Source organism: Nesoenas mayeri (genome assembly GCF_963082525.1).
Source record: "Nesoenas mayeri genome assembly, chromosome: 15".
Lineage (NCBI taxonomy): Eukaryota > Metazoa > Chordata > Aves > Columbiformes > Columbidae > Nesoenas > Nesoenas mayeri.
In genome coordinates this window covers 16,222,117-16,236,549 of record NC_137559.1, presented here as the reverse complement: position 1 = coordinate 16,236,549, position 14,433 = coordinate 16,222,117, and the positions used below count along the sequence as shown (strand labels likewise).

At 45.4% G+C, this 14,433-nt stretch overlaps 2 protein-coding genes across 2 annotated transcripts; both read left to right on the top strand.

The window, feature by feature from the left end:
- The first annotated feature begins 499 nt into the window (after positions 1-499).
- On the top strand, positions 500-6,885 carry RSL1D1 (ribosomal L1 domain containing 1). Its single transcript, XM_080354034.1, has 9 exons — positions 500-549; positions 1,272-1,411; positions 2,325-2,463; positions 3,077-3,225; positions 3,372-3,473; positions 4,052-4,145; positions 4,229-4,357; positions 5,141-5,353; positions 6,372-6,885. Exons 1-9 carry the CDS (start codon positions 514-516, stop codon positions 6,714-6,716), a joined length of 1,347 nt encoding a protein of 448 aa, XP_080210160.1. The 5' UTR covers positions 500-513; the 3' UTR covers positions 6,717-6,885.
- A 6,224-nt stretch (positions 6,886-13,109) lies between these two features.
- LOC308046272 (transmembrane protein 238-like) lies at positions 13,110-13,670 on the top strand (the record flags this gene model as incomplete). Its single annotated transcript, XM_080354000.1, has 1 exon — positions 13,110-13,670. Exon 1 carries the CDS (start codon positions 13,269-13,271, stop codon positions 13,668-13,670), a length of 402 nt encoding a protein of 133 aa, XP_080210126.1. The 5' UTR covers positions 13,110-13,268.
- Between the last annotated feature and the right edge of the window lie 763 nt (positions 13,671-14,433).

The window sequence follows — 14,433 nt, the reverse complement described above, 5'->3', positions numbered from 1 at the left end:
TTTGAAGTGACCTCTGTGGGTCCCCAGCGCTGCCCACGCAGGGTCCCAGAGCAGATCACACAGGTGGGTCCGGGCGGTTTGAATGTCTCAGAGCAGGAGACTCCACCCCGCTCTGGGCAGCCTGGGCCAGGCTCTGGCACCTCCCAGCAAACAAGGTTCTGCTCATGCTCAGCTGGAAGCACGAGCCAAGTAAACGTGTTCCCGGGAGGCGAAGCTGCCGGCAGCAGCCCGGGCTGGACCAGCACTGCACGGGCACCGTGAGCTCCTCCCCTGGGGCGACCCTCGGGCCCAGAGCCCCCGCCCGGACCGGGGCCGCGGAGCCTCTGCCCGCCCCGCCCCCCCGCGGTCAGCCCCCGCCCCGCGCCACATGCCCCGCGCTGCCGCCGGCCCGCGGCCCCGCCCCGGGGCGGAGCGAAGGCTCGGGAGCCCCGCCCCCTTTCCGGCCCCGCCCCGCGCGCAGCTGCCCCGGAAGGTGGCGTGTGCGCAGGCGCGGCGGCGGCACGTGCTGGAGCCATGGCGGGCGGGACGGGGCAGCTGCAGCGCGCACAGGTACCGCGGGCCGGGCCCGCAGCCCCTCCTGGGCCCTCAGCCCGGCTCTGAGCCCTCAGCCCGGCTCTGAGCCCTCAGCCCGGCTCTGAGCCCTCAGCCCGGCTCTGAGCCCTCAGCCCGCTCCTGGGCCCTCAGCCCGGCTCTGAGCCCTCAGCCCGCTCCTGAGCCCTCAGCCCGGCTCTGAGCCCTCAGCCCGCTCCTGAGCCCTCAGCCCGCTCCTGGGCCCTCAGCCCGGCTCTGAGCCCTCAGCCCGCTCCTGAGCCCTCAGCCCGGCTCTGAGCCCTCAGCCCGGCTCTGAGCCCTCAGCCCGCTCCTGGGCCCTCAGCCCGGCTCTGAGCCCTCAGCCCGCTCCTGAGCCCTCAGCCCGGCTCTGAGCCCTCAGCCCGCTCCTGGGCCCTCAGCCCGGCTCTGAGCCCTCAGCCCGCTCCTGAGCCCTCAGCCCGGCTCTGAGCCCTCAGCCCGCTCCTGGGCCCTCAGCCCGGCTCTGAGCCCTCAGCCCGGCTCTGAGCCCTCAGCCCGGCTCTGAGCCCTCAGCCCGCTCCTGGGCCCTCAGCCCGCTCCGGGGCCCTCAGCCCGCTCCGGAGCCCTCAGCCCGCTCCTGGGCCCTCAGCCCGGCTCTGAGCCCTCAGCCCGGCTCTGAGCCCTCAGCCCGGCTCTGAGCCCTCAGCCCGCTCCTGGGCCCGGCTCTGAGCCCAGTGCTGACCGCTGTGTTGCCGTTGCAGGTGAAGAAGGCGGTGGAGGCGCTGCTGGCGTTCGCCAGAAGCAAAGCCAAGGGAGACGCGCTGCTCCTGAACGAGAGCGAAAACATCCACCTCCTGGTGACGGTGTGGAAGGTCCCGCAGGCGGCTCAGGTCATCAAAATGTAAGAGACTCGCCCTCGGCCCTGTGGGGACAGGCTCGGAGAAGAGCTCTTTGAGCCTGAGCTGAGGGGTCTGACCTTCCCGTGGGCGGTGCTGCTCCGGGCCCGCCGGGAGCGCTGGGTGTGTGGGCTGCACGTTTCAGGGTCTGTGCCTTTCATCTTCCACTTAAAGAGAATAATTCAATCTGTTATTTGTCTTAACCCACCACCAAATAATTAAAAAGACCCCAGCGCATCCTTTTTGTGATACCCAAAAGCAAATGTGAATTGTAAGTTTTCTTTAAAACTGTAGCACTGCTGTATTGAGAAAGTTTACATCTGTTATCTGGGCCCCGGTGCTACAAAGACTTGTCTGTTGATGGGATGCAGCCATGATATAGAATCATAGAATCATTTTGGTTGGAAGAGACTCTCAAGATCACCAAGTTTAACCGTAACCCACCCCAGCACTGCCCCATGTCCTGAGAACCTCATGTCCGTCTGTCCAGCCCTCCAGGGATGGTGACTCCAGCACGGCCCTGGGCAGCCTGTTCCAATGCCCCACAGCCCGTTGGGGAAGAAATTGTTCCCCAGATCCAGCCTCAACCTCCCCTGGCGCAACTTGAGGCTGTTTCTGTATAAAGAGAGGAGAAGAGATGGTACTTCTCCTGTGTGCTGACCGCAGGACAGATGGATTCAGGGGTGTATCTGACTGCACTCATGGTATATGATTGCTTAACTTTTATACTTCTGTGTGCATTAAAGGTATAGGTTCCATCAAGGATGTCTAGCAGTTAACAACAGAATCTCAGTACATAGATTCTGTCCATCACTCATTACTGGGTGTTGATGTCTGTAGACAGTGTAGACCTCATTTCTAGAAGGAACTTCTTTCTCTTCTCAGCCATTCCCTGTCCCCCTCGTGTTCTCGTTGCAGACCCCTGCCCCACGGCATCCGGCCAGACACAGCTGAGGTTTGCCTCTTCACGAAGGATGAACCAAATTTATCAGCAGAGCAGACTGAAAATCTGTACAAGAAGCTTTTAATCCAGAATGGGATCAGAAGTGTTAGCCAGGTAAGGGAGAAATCTGATTGCAGAGTACAGTACTGTCACTTCTTCCCTCTTGTACCAGTGAAAAGGGAAAACAGCTGTTCTTCCTGCTGTTTAATATTCTGATCTCAATGGTTCTGAGTCAGCAGTCTCTAAATAAGATTTTTTTTCGACTATTCAAATGTTTTCTAAACTTTAAAATTTATTCAGAAGAATTCCTTCAATTTGAAACAATCTTTGGCAATCAGATGCAAGTGCTAGATAAATGCTCAGTATTTAGTTAGAGTAAGCAACTAGAAAAACAGTGTGAAAGAAAAATTGAGTTCTTTGCAGCTGGATTGGATTGCTTATGCCACTAGCAGTAAAACTAGACAATATTTTTGTTGTATATAACCTTGATTTAGACGTTACCACGTACTAAAGTTCTCTGTGGTGATTTGCAGTTATTGTGCAAGAGATCTGTATTGTTTGATTCCTAAAACAAAAACTACTGTATCCTTTTTCTGTTGTCTTCAGCATTCTAAAATAAAAGCACCAGGACAGACTGTCAGTTATGGTCGTTAATTCTCTGCAGTTCTCAGAAGTTTTCTCGGCTGTATTTTCAGCAGTGGAGACTAAACTGTTACTTGCCTTGCAGGTCATCTCATACAAAACTCTCAAAAAAGAGTATAAACTATTTGAATCAAAGCGTCGCCTCCTGAACAGATTTGATCTCTTTCTGTCTGATGACCGAATCAGAAGGCTCTTGCCCTCACATCTAGGAAAACATTTCTATGAAAGGAAAAAGTAGGTCTTTAATTTCTGTATATTTTTTTTAACATGAGATTCTTCTTAGTAAAGCTCTGGTTGAGTGGAATTGGGGTGGGTTGGATTGGGTTTGGTTTGGTTTTGGTTTTTGAAATACTTTTTCTTTCCCCTCCTTTGTCTTTTAGGGCGCCTTTATCTGTAAACCTGAAAGCCAGAAATCTTGCTAAGGAGCTACAAAAACATATCCAGGGGACTACGCTCCCCGTTACCAACAAAGGGTGCTGCTAGTAAGTATGAGCAGTTAATACTTCACTTGAAGTACAGTTGTACCTTAACTGTAGGAGCTTTAAGTCAATTTTATTCCATTAATATGTGAATAAAACAGGTTAAGAGTTACCATTCCAGATATGGGCCGTTTCGAACATTAACGTGTATGAAGAAATCAGTAGCTCTACTGATTAAGTTTTACTGTAGAGTTTTCCTTTTTGTGGTGTTTTTTTTTACCTTATGCCTAAAGAATTTCTAGCCAATGGTCACCAGCTGACACCGTGAAGAATCTTAAAACATTGCTGTTAAATTAGATAAAAACTACTTCCAAAATAACCTATTCTTGTAAGATTTTTCATTTATTGTGCATCTAAGGGGATCTAAACTGGTAATATGCTTAGTAACATAAGGCAGAAGTTGCATATCCAAGTATGGAGAAGTTAATACAAGTAAATCTATTCTGACTGTTATTACAAGAAACTTCTGCAATAGACAACCATCTTTTATGAAAGTTAAGATAATTGCACCTGAGTGCACCTCAGGAACTTGAACTATGTTTATTTGCCCGCATATAAATATTACTGTTCATTTCTTTCAGCACAGCCCGTATAGGTCACACGGGGATGAAAGCGGATGAGATCCTAGACAACATAATTGCAGCAGCCAGGGTGATTGCGAAGAAGCTCCCAAAGGTACTGCTGAGTGATTGTGTTAAACCCAAGGTGGTTGATAATTTGGCTTTATTTTTACATAATATACTGGATTTTTGTTGCAGAAGTGGAAAAATGTAAAGATTCTTCACCTCAAAACACTGAAATCAGTTGCACTTCCGATTTTTACTGCTAATATCTCCAATTTGGATGAGCTTGACAGACAGCCATCTCTCAAAAAAAAGGAAGTAAAGGTAAAAAAATTCTTCAAACCTTCTATAAAACCTATCGGAATGACTAGTCCTTTTATGCATTGTAGTGTCTGATGTGTTAGGCTTAAACATTTTAGCAGCTGATCCCAGGCATTTCTGGCTACAAATCGATTTAGGTGCTCCTGACTTTGAGCGCTTCAAGTACTCAGTAATACTAATAAAATAATGGGAAAACTGCCTGATAGGTTGTGAAGCAAATTGGAAATCAGTAAGCTGAGTGTTTCTAGTCCTATATGGTGCTGAGTTTCATTCTTAGAACTTCTGCTTGCACTGTTTATTCATATTTGCCTTCTGGAAATACGCTCGTTACCATATACATGGATTCAGACTATGCATCTGTTCTTTGTTGGCTAATCAGTGGCATCTGAATAACTCAGAAAATTGCATATTTGTATGTATAGGGAGCTCACCTACTTTTTAAAAGAAGAAAATCATCAGCTATTCCTTTGTACTGAGTTCTGCTTATGATGTATGTTCTTTTGTCTAAAATAAATTTGAAGCATATATATTCAACTCAGAGACTGTAATCTTGACATTATTGTTTTACCTATAAATAGCTTCCTTATGAACTGTTTATAATAACCTTCTGAAAGTAATGCATTTTTTTCATATTCTGCATATGGTTGACCACTCCAGGCCTATTGAACAACAATATTTAAATAAGCCTTGCCTAGACCATCTTATTTTTAACCATAGTAAAACAATTATTATACATTTAGAAATGTCATAAAGATTTGTCTTAAATGTACTTCAAATTAATTCTAGAAGGGAAAGAACAAGAAACCGAAGAAGGCAGCGAAAAAACCCAATTCAAGTCAAGTCACTTCGACAACTAAAATTAATACTGAGGCTGCTGCTGCAATCCAGGAACTTGTGGTAAAAGAAAAAGTAGAAGTAGCCCAAGAACCAAGTGATCATGATGATGATGAAATTCCACAGCTGGTGCCTGTGCAAACAGCCACCTCAGCTGAGCTGAAGGTAATTGTTTAATAGTGAGAAATGTGCCTTTCTGTTAAAGCTGAAGATTTGAACTGTTCAGGTTGCTTCTTAGGGAACAGCATGTGTTAACACGCTTCAAGTGAACTGGATTTTTTGGGAATGTATCATGAAAGCAAGAGTGTAGGGTATGGGGAGGGATGCCTTAAGGAGGCAGTTTATTTTGGCATTTTTTTGGTTTTGAGGTTTTTTTTAATTTTTAACAGACTTTGTCTTAGAGACAAAGGAAGCCAGTGCTTATTGTTCTTTTATGTATTTTTCTGAGTAGCAGCAATTTTGTCGAGGTCAAATAAGAATCCTGAACTCAGAAGAAAGGGTAAACGAGAAACAGCTAAATACTTAAGTAAATCATAAAGATTTTAATTCAAAATTTCTTCTAAAATTAAATTTTAGTGTATTTTTTATTGTATCATCTTCTGCCTGGAGTGCAAAACTTGAGAAAAATTAATAACATTCTCTAGAATGCAACATTAACAATCACGTAATATAAATTGAAAGCTAGTAGCTTGCATGAAATACTGTATGGATGTATTGTTGCCAGAGTTGGAAATGATGTGGATCATATCACTAACTTGTCTGCAACACAACCAGACTGGTAATACTCGCGTTTAACAAATATCTAGGAAAGATGTGGGTGAATAAAACAATAACACTTAAAATACAATTTGGTTATACTGCATTCATGATTGGAGCATAGCCTGTGATTTAAAGCTCTGCCAGCAGAGGTCAGCGAACTTGGCTGGCCAAGAGGATCCTTGCATCTGTTAAATGATTTACTTTCTTACTATTTTGGTGTTTCTTTCATTTTTTTTCATGATTATTTCTGTGCTTGATCCTCTGCTTCCAGACTGAAACACAAAAAGATTATTTGGGCTAGGGCACAGTTCAGTCGGTAGAAAGTGTCTGGCATTTATAATGGTTTTCATTCGTTCTTCTTGAAACACAGTTAAGATATTTCTTTGGTGGAAAGGTAATTTTTTTGTGTGTATCTTAAATACAGAAAATGGAACCAAGTCCAGAAAAAGGTGACAACCTGGGCAAGAAAACTAAAACATCCCTTGGTAAGAGGAAGAAACAACCTCTAGCTGTGGAAGCTCCAAAAATGAAACACACAGTTACAGAAGAGCGTACAGACTTGAAGACATCACCAAACCAGAAAAAAGCCAAGCAGCTCAGGATGCCAAGGGAAGCAATAAAAGAAAAAGAGATTAAAAAGACTCCCAAAAAACCAGAAGCAAAGTCTTTTGCAGCACCCAAAGCTGGCAAATCAATACAGTCAGCCAAGAAATCTTCCAAAACGCCAAAGCAAGCACCCAAGAAAGTGCGCAGGCCACAGTCAGCATGAATGTTGTTTGTTGTAACACATTTTATATTGTCATTCAGTAATAATTTTTAGTAAACAAATATATTGGTGAAGTAAAATACCTTCTTCAGAAAATCTGATGCTAAGAGCTTTTTTCACTGAGGCCTGTAACGATTCATTTTTGTTTCCTTCTAACTGCTGCGCTGGAACCAATAAACTCGCAATCTTAATTGAGTCTTATTTCTTACCTTTTCTTTTCCTGGCCCAAACTAAAGGCGCTCAAATTTTGGAAGTGTCAAAGGTCAGGGAGGGGACTATTCCAAGAAAAAAAAAGCTGAGAAATATTTTTGAAGTGGTGTGTTCCTGAAGCGTAGCTTAGTACTGAACACACAAGGGCTGAAGCAAGAAGTGTGCATACTGAAAGCAGCAATCTATTTAAAATGTGAAATAGCTGCTGCTATTTTTTGTAATTGTTCAATATAACGAAAAGAGGTTAACATCTATTGAACTTATTTCAGATATTTAACAGTCTGATAAGCCAAACTGAATGTATTCTTTAGCTATTTTTACCTCAGTTATTCATGTGTGTTTGCTTGTGTTTGGGTGTATTGTTTCATTTTTGGTTTTGTTTGTGGGGTTTTATGTTTGTTTCTTTTTTAAAACACAGAGTTTTACTTTTGTCATTGTATGCTTTGGCCATTTATACTTTATTACATCAGGAAAAATCTTACCTTCACTTCTGGGCCTTATTTCTGCTAACAGAACAACTGAGGGTATCCCTGTGTGCTGGGTGCAATCCTATTGTTTCTTGCATCTGAAAACCACCAAAGGGTGTATGAGTTTCAGGTGCGCCAGCTAAGTGAACTAGTCCCATGAAGGCATGAAAAATACATACTGCAGAACTGTAAGTTTATATACTTGAAACGTTACAGAATAAGCAAGTTGTTGCTCTCTGCATGATTACTTCATGTCCCTCTCAGGGTGAGAATACAAGGCAAGATTTGTGATGAAACATCCTAGTGACAAAAATCTTTATTAGCAATATTTTACTCAAATTCAAATAGGAAGAAGGTCATAAGAGACAAGACGATTAATCAACAGTATGTAACAAGCGTAGTTTGCAAAGTTCAAAACCAAACTATCCTGTGTCCTATTTAGGACATCGGTATCAATAGATTTACTACCTAGAAAGTAATTAGGAGCAAAATAAAAAGTGGTAAAAGAAACACTAAAGAATATGAAAATATTCTGCTTGATCCATGGTGTCAATTTCCTGTAACCCATGACCTCTTGTTCTCACCTACCATAAACATTCTTTCATCAAGGAACAATTTTACCCAAAACTGCTGGTCTGACTCAATGATCCCTGTTAGATCCATGCTAACAGAAAGATCCCATCACTTTCTAGGCTGGGCTGCAACACAGAACTTCACTTCCATAAGAGTGAAGGACAGACACAAAACTCTCCTGCTTTCTGGAAATGTGGTGTTGTATTTCATGTTAAAATATCAGTATCGACAAGTAGCACCGTGAAATTCTGCAGCACCTTGAGCCAATCTGTGCTGGGGCTGCAGTAATTTGGCTTTCCTTGTTCATAGCAGTGCTGGAATGCATACAGCCAGGTAAGACACCTGACAGACACAGCTACAAACTAACCCACTGGAGAAAAAATATAAGCTAGATAGTGGGATTTGTTCCATTTATTTAGCAGAGTATGCAGGATTCTGACAGTTGAAGATGTAACACTACTGATGTGATTTTTATTCTCCCTATGAGTAACGTAGTCTTCTAATAAAAAAGTGTATTTAAAATCCAGAAAATAAGTGGGTAATATTAATAACTTGCTATAGCTATCACAGCTCTTCAGCTGGAGACGTTGGCAATAGTCAGTCAGAAACAGTAAGTGACCATTGTTAAAGAGAGGTACATTTTGCAACTTCTCTGCAGGTTGTAAGTATTGAAGATCAGCGCTGAAAGATGGAGTTAAATTTGTTATGTTTATTCAGGAAGCTGTTTGTCGGTAATGTTTGTCTTGCTTTTTTAAGAGGCCTGGGAAAACCTGTCATGCCACTGATCAAGACAGGAAGTATGAAAAACTAACATTCAAGTTGAAACTCTGCCTATTGCTGATGCCGTACAGAAATCAGGTGTAAAACAATTGTTTTCAATTAATTAATTTCAACTGGCAAGCTGTAAGGAACATTGTAATCACCACTTCACGTCCTTGGTATAAATGCTCTTGCTACAAAGATAATGATTTTCTATGCTGGCAGAAGCTGCTGAGACAGAAAACACCTCCCAAGGGCTGAGCTGGTTTAACTGTGCAAGGAATGTTGGTGAGTATTAAGCTCGGTCTTAGATGAACAGCTGGTGCGCACTGGTCATGTGTGAGCCTTTTAAGGATGCTTCTGGGAATGACCATCAAGAGACTGAAGAAAATCTCATATGTTTATGTATAAATTCTTACAGACCAACCATTTTTATTCTGATAATATTTATTTTGACTTGAGAAAGAGAAGGTTAAAGGATAATAGACATCTGCATAATTATTTAAGGTACTATGTCTTTGACCTTACAATCTTTATTTTATTCAAAAATTGAAGGTGGAAAGAATGGAGGAATGAACTGTAAAAGCCATTTTATGCTATGGCTAGTAAAACTGTCAGTCTTATAATAAAGCTGTATTACCACAAGCTCTATCAGGAGCCCCATAATTCTGAATTTTAAAAATGGACTTTGGTTAAATTCTTATGCAATGTTTTCAATAGTACTATTTGTCTTTAGTTAAAGTTTTGGAGGTTTTGAATAGAAAAATCTGTCTGTTAATTTTTTTCTTTATTAAGAGTGTTGTGCTGGTTTGGCTGAAAATGCGTTAATTTTCATCATGCAGTTAGAAGCTCTTCTTTTCATAGCTAGCATGCGCATTGGGACTTAGTTTGAGAACAAGCAGATAACAGCCCAGCACAGAGTTAATATTTGTAATTGCTCTGCTCTGAAAGGCAAGGACACTCTGAGCTCTGCCCACGGGGGTGAGGCAGCGAGGAAGGGGATGGATGGACAGGGCTGGACTGACACCCAGACTGATCAATGGGAGCATCATGCTAATAATTTAAGGAGAGCTGGGACCTTCTGGTTGGCTTTTCTGATCTCTCTGTCTCTCTCTCTTCTGTTCGCTCTCTGGGGGTAACCAGGGGAGTTTTGGTTGGGATGTTTAGTCTGGCTTTTTGCTATTTTGCAGAGGCCTCTGGGCTTTTCTGCCTTTTTCCTCTCTTTTCTCTCTCTCTGGGATAGGCTTTAGGACCAGGTGTAGTTTGCTGGGACTGGCTGCTCAGTTGTGGACAGAGGTTGTGAGGAATTGCTTTGAGTATCTTTTATTTCTGTTTTATATATATATATATACACGTATATATATATGTACATATATATGTACACATATATATATGTACATATATATGTACATATATATATACGTGTATATATATATTTACTAGTAGTGTATTAGTATTTTATTATTTTACTAAACTGTGTGTATCTCAATCCAAGTTTCTCCCTTTGCTTTTGATTCTCTCTCCTGTTGGGGAGGGGGTGAGTGAGTGGCTGTGTGGTTGTATTGCCAGCTCGGGTTAAACCATGACAGAGTGTACAATAGTATTTTAAAGTATGGAACTGTCAAGGCACATCTAGGCTCTTGAATACAAGTGGTACTTTCTCTACGTGGTTCATGTATCCTTGCACTAAGTGCTTTGTGGAGACTCTCTAATGGCCAAATTTTTTGTGTGTATCATTCATGTGAGCAAGTTAATGATTTATGTGAGTTTGTGTCATTTTTAGAAGTACTGAAAGCAGAGTGGCTGTAGGGAAGCTGGCAGGGAAGAGGAAGTTGATAATGTTCAAAATATCAACTTTCTCATTTTAAAAAGTATTGTTTTATTATTAAAATTTGCTGCAGGAGTTAAAACTAAAGTCTTAATTAGATTGAGGACAAGCTTCTGCAAGGAATCTTTGCTTTTATTTGAAAGACACTATAAAGACAGTACCAAAATATTTAGTAGTGATTGTTTTGACTAGAATTGATTTTTATATTGCTCATTTGCTCTCCACATTTGTACTAAAGTGGGAACTAACTCATGTTCTTTACAGACCTAAAATGGAGTCAGGAAGCAAGTCTTTTGAAAGGCTGCAGTAAGTATTAGCAATTAAAATTACTACAGTGAAACAACCTAGTGCAGCTCCCTTGCAACTATTACTCTAGTGAAGATGGAGTGCCTTTCTTTCCGCCCCCACCCCCCAAAAGTCTGCTGAACTCCTCCTTTTGCAAGAGAGGAAAAACTTAAAAACTACATTAACTCTGATTTATATGGCTGGGTGCTTTTTTTTAAAAAAAATAATCCATTTGAGATACATTCAATGCGTTAGGAACTTCAACAGCATCTTGTTTTGAAAAATATTAAGGTCTTGCTGAAAAATGAATTTCCATGAACAGATAAACACGGAAGTAAAATACCATGTATAGAAAAGAAAACATAGACTAGTTGATGCCTGTAGCTGGTCTGCAAGCTTCTGCCATGCTCACTACATTTTTAACTTTCATTTCAGATTAGCCCTTGAATTCAGCATTACTGGGAAGAATAACAGCTACTAATAAAGCAAATATCGGAGTACTGTCAAACCAAAGTCTTGGCAGGAGAGATGCAGAAAAGATAATAGAAACTTGTTCATGAACTCATTTTGTAGGAGTTAATTACATCTTGGGCCCTAGGGGGAGGTAAGTTTGGTGCACACAGTAAGAATGCTGCAGGGCTAGAACATTGACTTTAATAGCTCTTCTTCCAAAGAATCTGAGTTAAGACTATTTATACTGATTTCTATTTAAAATTCTCTCAGTATTTGTTATACTATTGTAATTAGATCTGCCTTCTCTGTTAATCTTCAGATTAAGCAAAATTGTCATGACTATTTCTTATAGGGTTGTATATGATTACTAGAATTCCTGTGGCTGTAAGGATTAAGTATGTCATTTTAAAATTATCTTGACTTCCTAAGAGCTACTCTAATGAAAGCCCCACCCTCGCCCCTCCAACTAAGCAGGTATATAACCCTCACTTAAACTTGGACAACTGGTACATTATCTTCTTTCTCTTACACTTCTGAGAGAGACAAAAGTTAGAAGGTTGTTTAACACCATAATGTGAAGCAGAAGTAGAACCATGGTTATTTTATGGAAGCTAGGTTTAAACTTTAAAATAATCAGGAAGAATAGCAGTACAGGCTTTTTAGTACCATAATTCTTCCCAATATAGAAGTGGTATTAGGTTTCAAAATGAAAGATATTTTAATGATGAAGTACTTAGAATAATTTTAACTTTTTTCTTTTTGAGGTGATTTAAGCTTGTGATTTCCTAAGGACATATTTTATGGAATAATGTCGGTAACATGGGCAGTCACGAATGAAGAAGTGGCTTCACCCAGTTTTGATCCCAATGTTCTGCAGGAGCAATAAGCAAACCAAGCACTATGACAGGAATTGAGTGCCTAGTTTTATCAGAGTAAGCCAATTGCACTCATCGTCATGGGAGAATTAGTCTTGTTCAGCAGCATGGTTCTTGGCATGCTGTACTTCCACAAATACGTGGAAGCTGCACATGCTCTTAGGCTTGTCAGACTTTCCACTGGTTTGATATTTCTCGTTACCAGAACAGCATGGCTCACCCATCGTTATACAAACTGTTAGGTACAAGGCCTTGTGGGAGTGTGCACCGGAGAGCCTACAGCCCTATATAGTTCTGCCTGAGGACCTGGGAGTGCCTAAAGATAAGTACCAGGTCATTAACTGACACAGGAGTCGACAGAAATATGGACCTTGCCTTTTGTATGACTGCTTTACTTGCTGGATTTTTCATCTTGTATTCACAACTAGTTTCCTGCTTGTTGACTTGTAGTTGTATTCTAAGTACTCTCTTCAAGCACGTAATCTATATGACTTTGCAGGTGCACGTTATAATCACCTCACAAATCTCTGCCTGCCAACAGCTGCGTGCGTGTGGAAGCCTGCAGCGTGTGCTCTCACCTCCAGGGTGTGCGAGCAAACCAAGGCAGAGACCTCACCCTCCCTCACCCGGGAACAGCTGAACGGGCTCAGCTGTCTCAGCTCACCTGCACAGTGGCGGCCACCACCTGCAGGAGGTGCCGCTGCAGACCGGCCTCCAGCACCTGCTCGGCGCTTCCTCGCACAGCGGGGCCGGGAGGAAGCACCGGCTGTGCCTCGGCGAGTCGGGGCCAGGAGGAAGGGGCCTGTCAGGCGTTGCCCAACACCGCTGCCGCGGAGAGGCCGACTGCGGGAACCGAGTCCCGGCGAACGGCGCGTCAGCCACGCCCGGAGCGGCTGCGGGAAGGTCCCAGTGGCGACGGGACCGTGAGGGCGGCGGCCCCTCCCGCCTTCCCCTCCAGCGGCCAGGGGGCGTGGCCAGAGCCCCTCCGGAGGGGGCGTGGCCCCGCGCGCAGGTGCGAGCGGCGGGGCGTGGCCCGGCCGGCCCCTCAGGTGCGGCCGGCCCGAGGCGGCGGTGGGGCCGCTGCTACCGCCGCCGGTGCCCCGCGATGGCGGCCCCCGGCGGGCTGGGCCGCTGCGTGGCCGCCTTCTGGCTGGCGCTGGCCTTCGACGCGCTGGGGCTGGCGGTGCTGCTGGCCGGCGTGTTCGCCGACGTGTTCTTCTCCGACCTGCTCATCTACGCGGGCGGCATCGGCATCTTCCTCAGCCTCATCTGGTGGGTGTTCTGGTACGCGGGCAACCTGGAGGTGCCGCCGGAGGAGCTGCGCGACGACGTGGGGCTGGCGCCGCCCAAGGGCCGCGGGGACAGCCTGCTGCGGGGGCTGGTGCACGGCCTGGGCCGCCGCCTCTCCTCCGCCTTCGCGCCCGGGCCGCGCTCCCGCGCCGCCGCCGAGCTGGAGCTGCAGCGCGCCCGGGGCCCGCGGGGCCGCCCCGCCGACGGCGCCAGGTGAGAGCGGGGAGCGCGGCACCGCGGGGGGCAGCGCGGCACCGCGGGGAGGGAGGCGGGGGCGGGAGTCGCCTTGTCAGGTTTGCGACTGAGTCTCGGGTGAGAGAGTTGTCTCGGCTCCTAGACAGAGTTACGTTAAACCGCTCGCTCGCAGCTGACCTTTCTCAGGTCTGGAGGTGAAAGAAATGGAGGGAGAGAGGTGGCCCGAGGGGGGTCAGGCAGGGAACGTGGTTCCTGTAGGTGTCTGGGGCTGGAGGAGCCCGGCGGGGTGAAGCAGGTGAGCGCGGTGGGTTGGCACAGGGGGTGCTGTGGGGTCTGTGGGGTCTGTGGGTTGGCACAGGGGGTGCTGTGGGGTCTGTGGGTTGGCACAGGGGGTGTTGTGGGGTCTGTGGGATCAGTGGGTTGGCACAGGGGGTGCTGTGGGGTCTGTGGGTTCTGTGGGTTGGCACAGGGGGTGCTGTGGGGTCTGTGGGTTGGCACAGGGGGTGCTGTGGGATCAGTGGGTTGGCAAAGGGGGTGTTGTGGGGTCTGTGGGGTCTGTGGGTTGGCACAGGGGGTGCTGTGGGGTCTGTGGGTTGGCACAGGGGGTGCTGTGGGATCAGTGGGTTGGCACAGGGGGTGCTGTGGGATCAGTGGGTTGGCACAGGGGGTGCTGTGGGGTCTGTGGGATCAGTGGGTTGGCACAGGGGGTGCTGTGGGGTCTGTGGGATCAGTGGGTTGGCACAGGGGGTATTGTGGGGTCTGTGGGATCAGTGGGTTGGCACAGG

Excerpts from the sequence above, each read along its gene's own strand:
- RSL1D1 (XM_080354034.1), top strand. The coding sequence starts at position 514 with ATGGCGGGCGGGACGGGGCAGCTGCAGCGCGCACAG. Across the intron at positions 1,412-2,324 it reads GCGGCTCAGGTCATCAAAAT|ACCCCTGCCCCACGGCATCC; the intron begins GTAAGAGACTCG and ends TTCTCGTTGCAG. Across the intron at positions 3,226-3,371 it reads CATTTCTATGAAAGGAAAAA|GGCGCCTTTATCTGTAAACC; the intron begins GTAGGTCTTTAA and ends TTTGTCTTTTAG.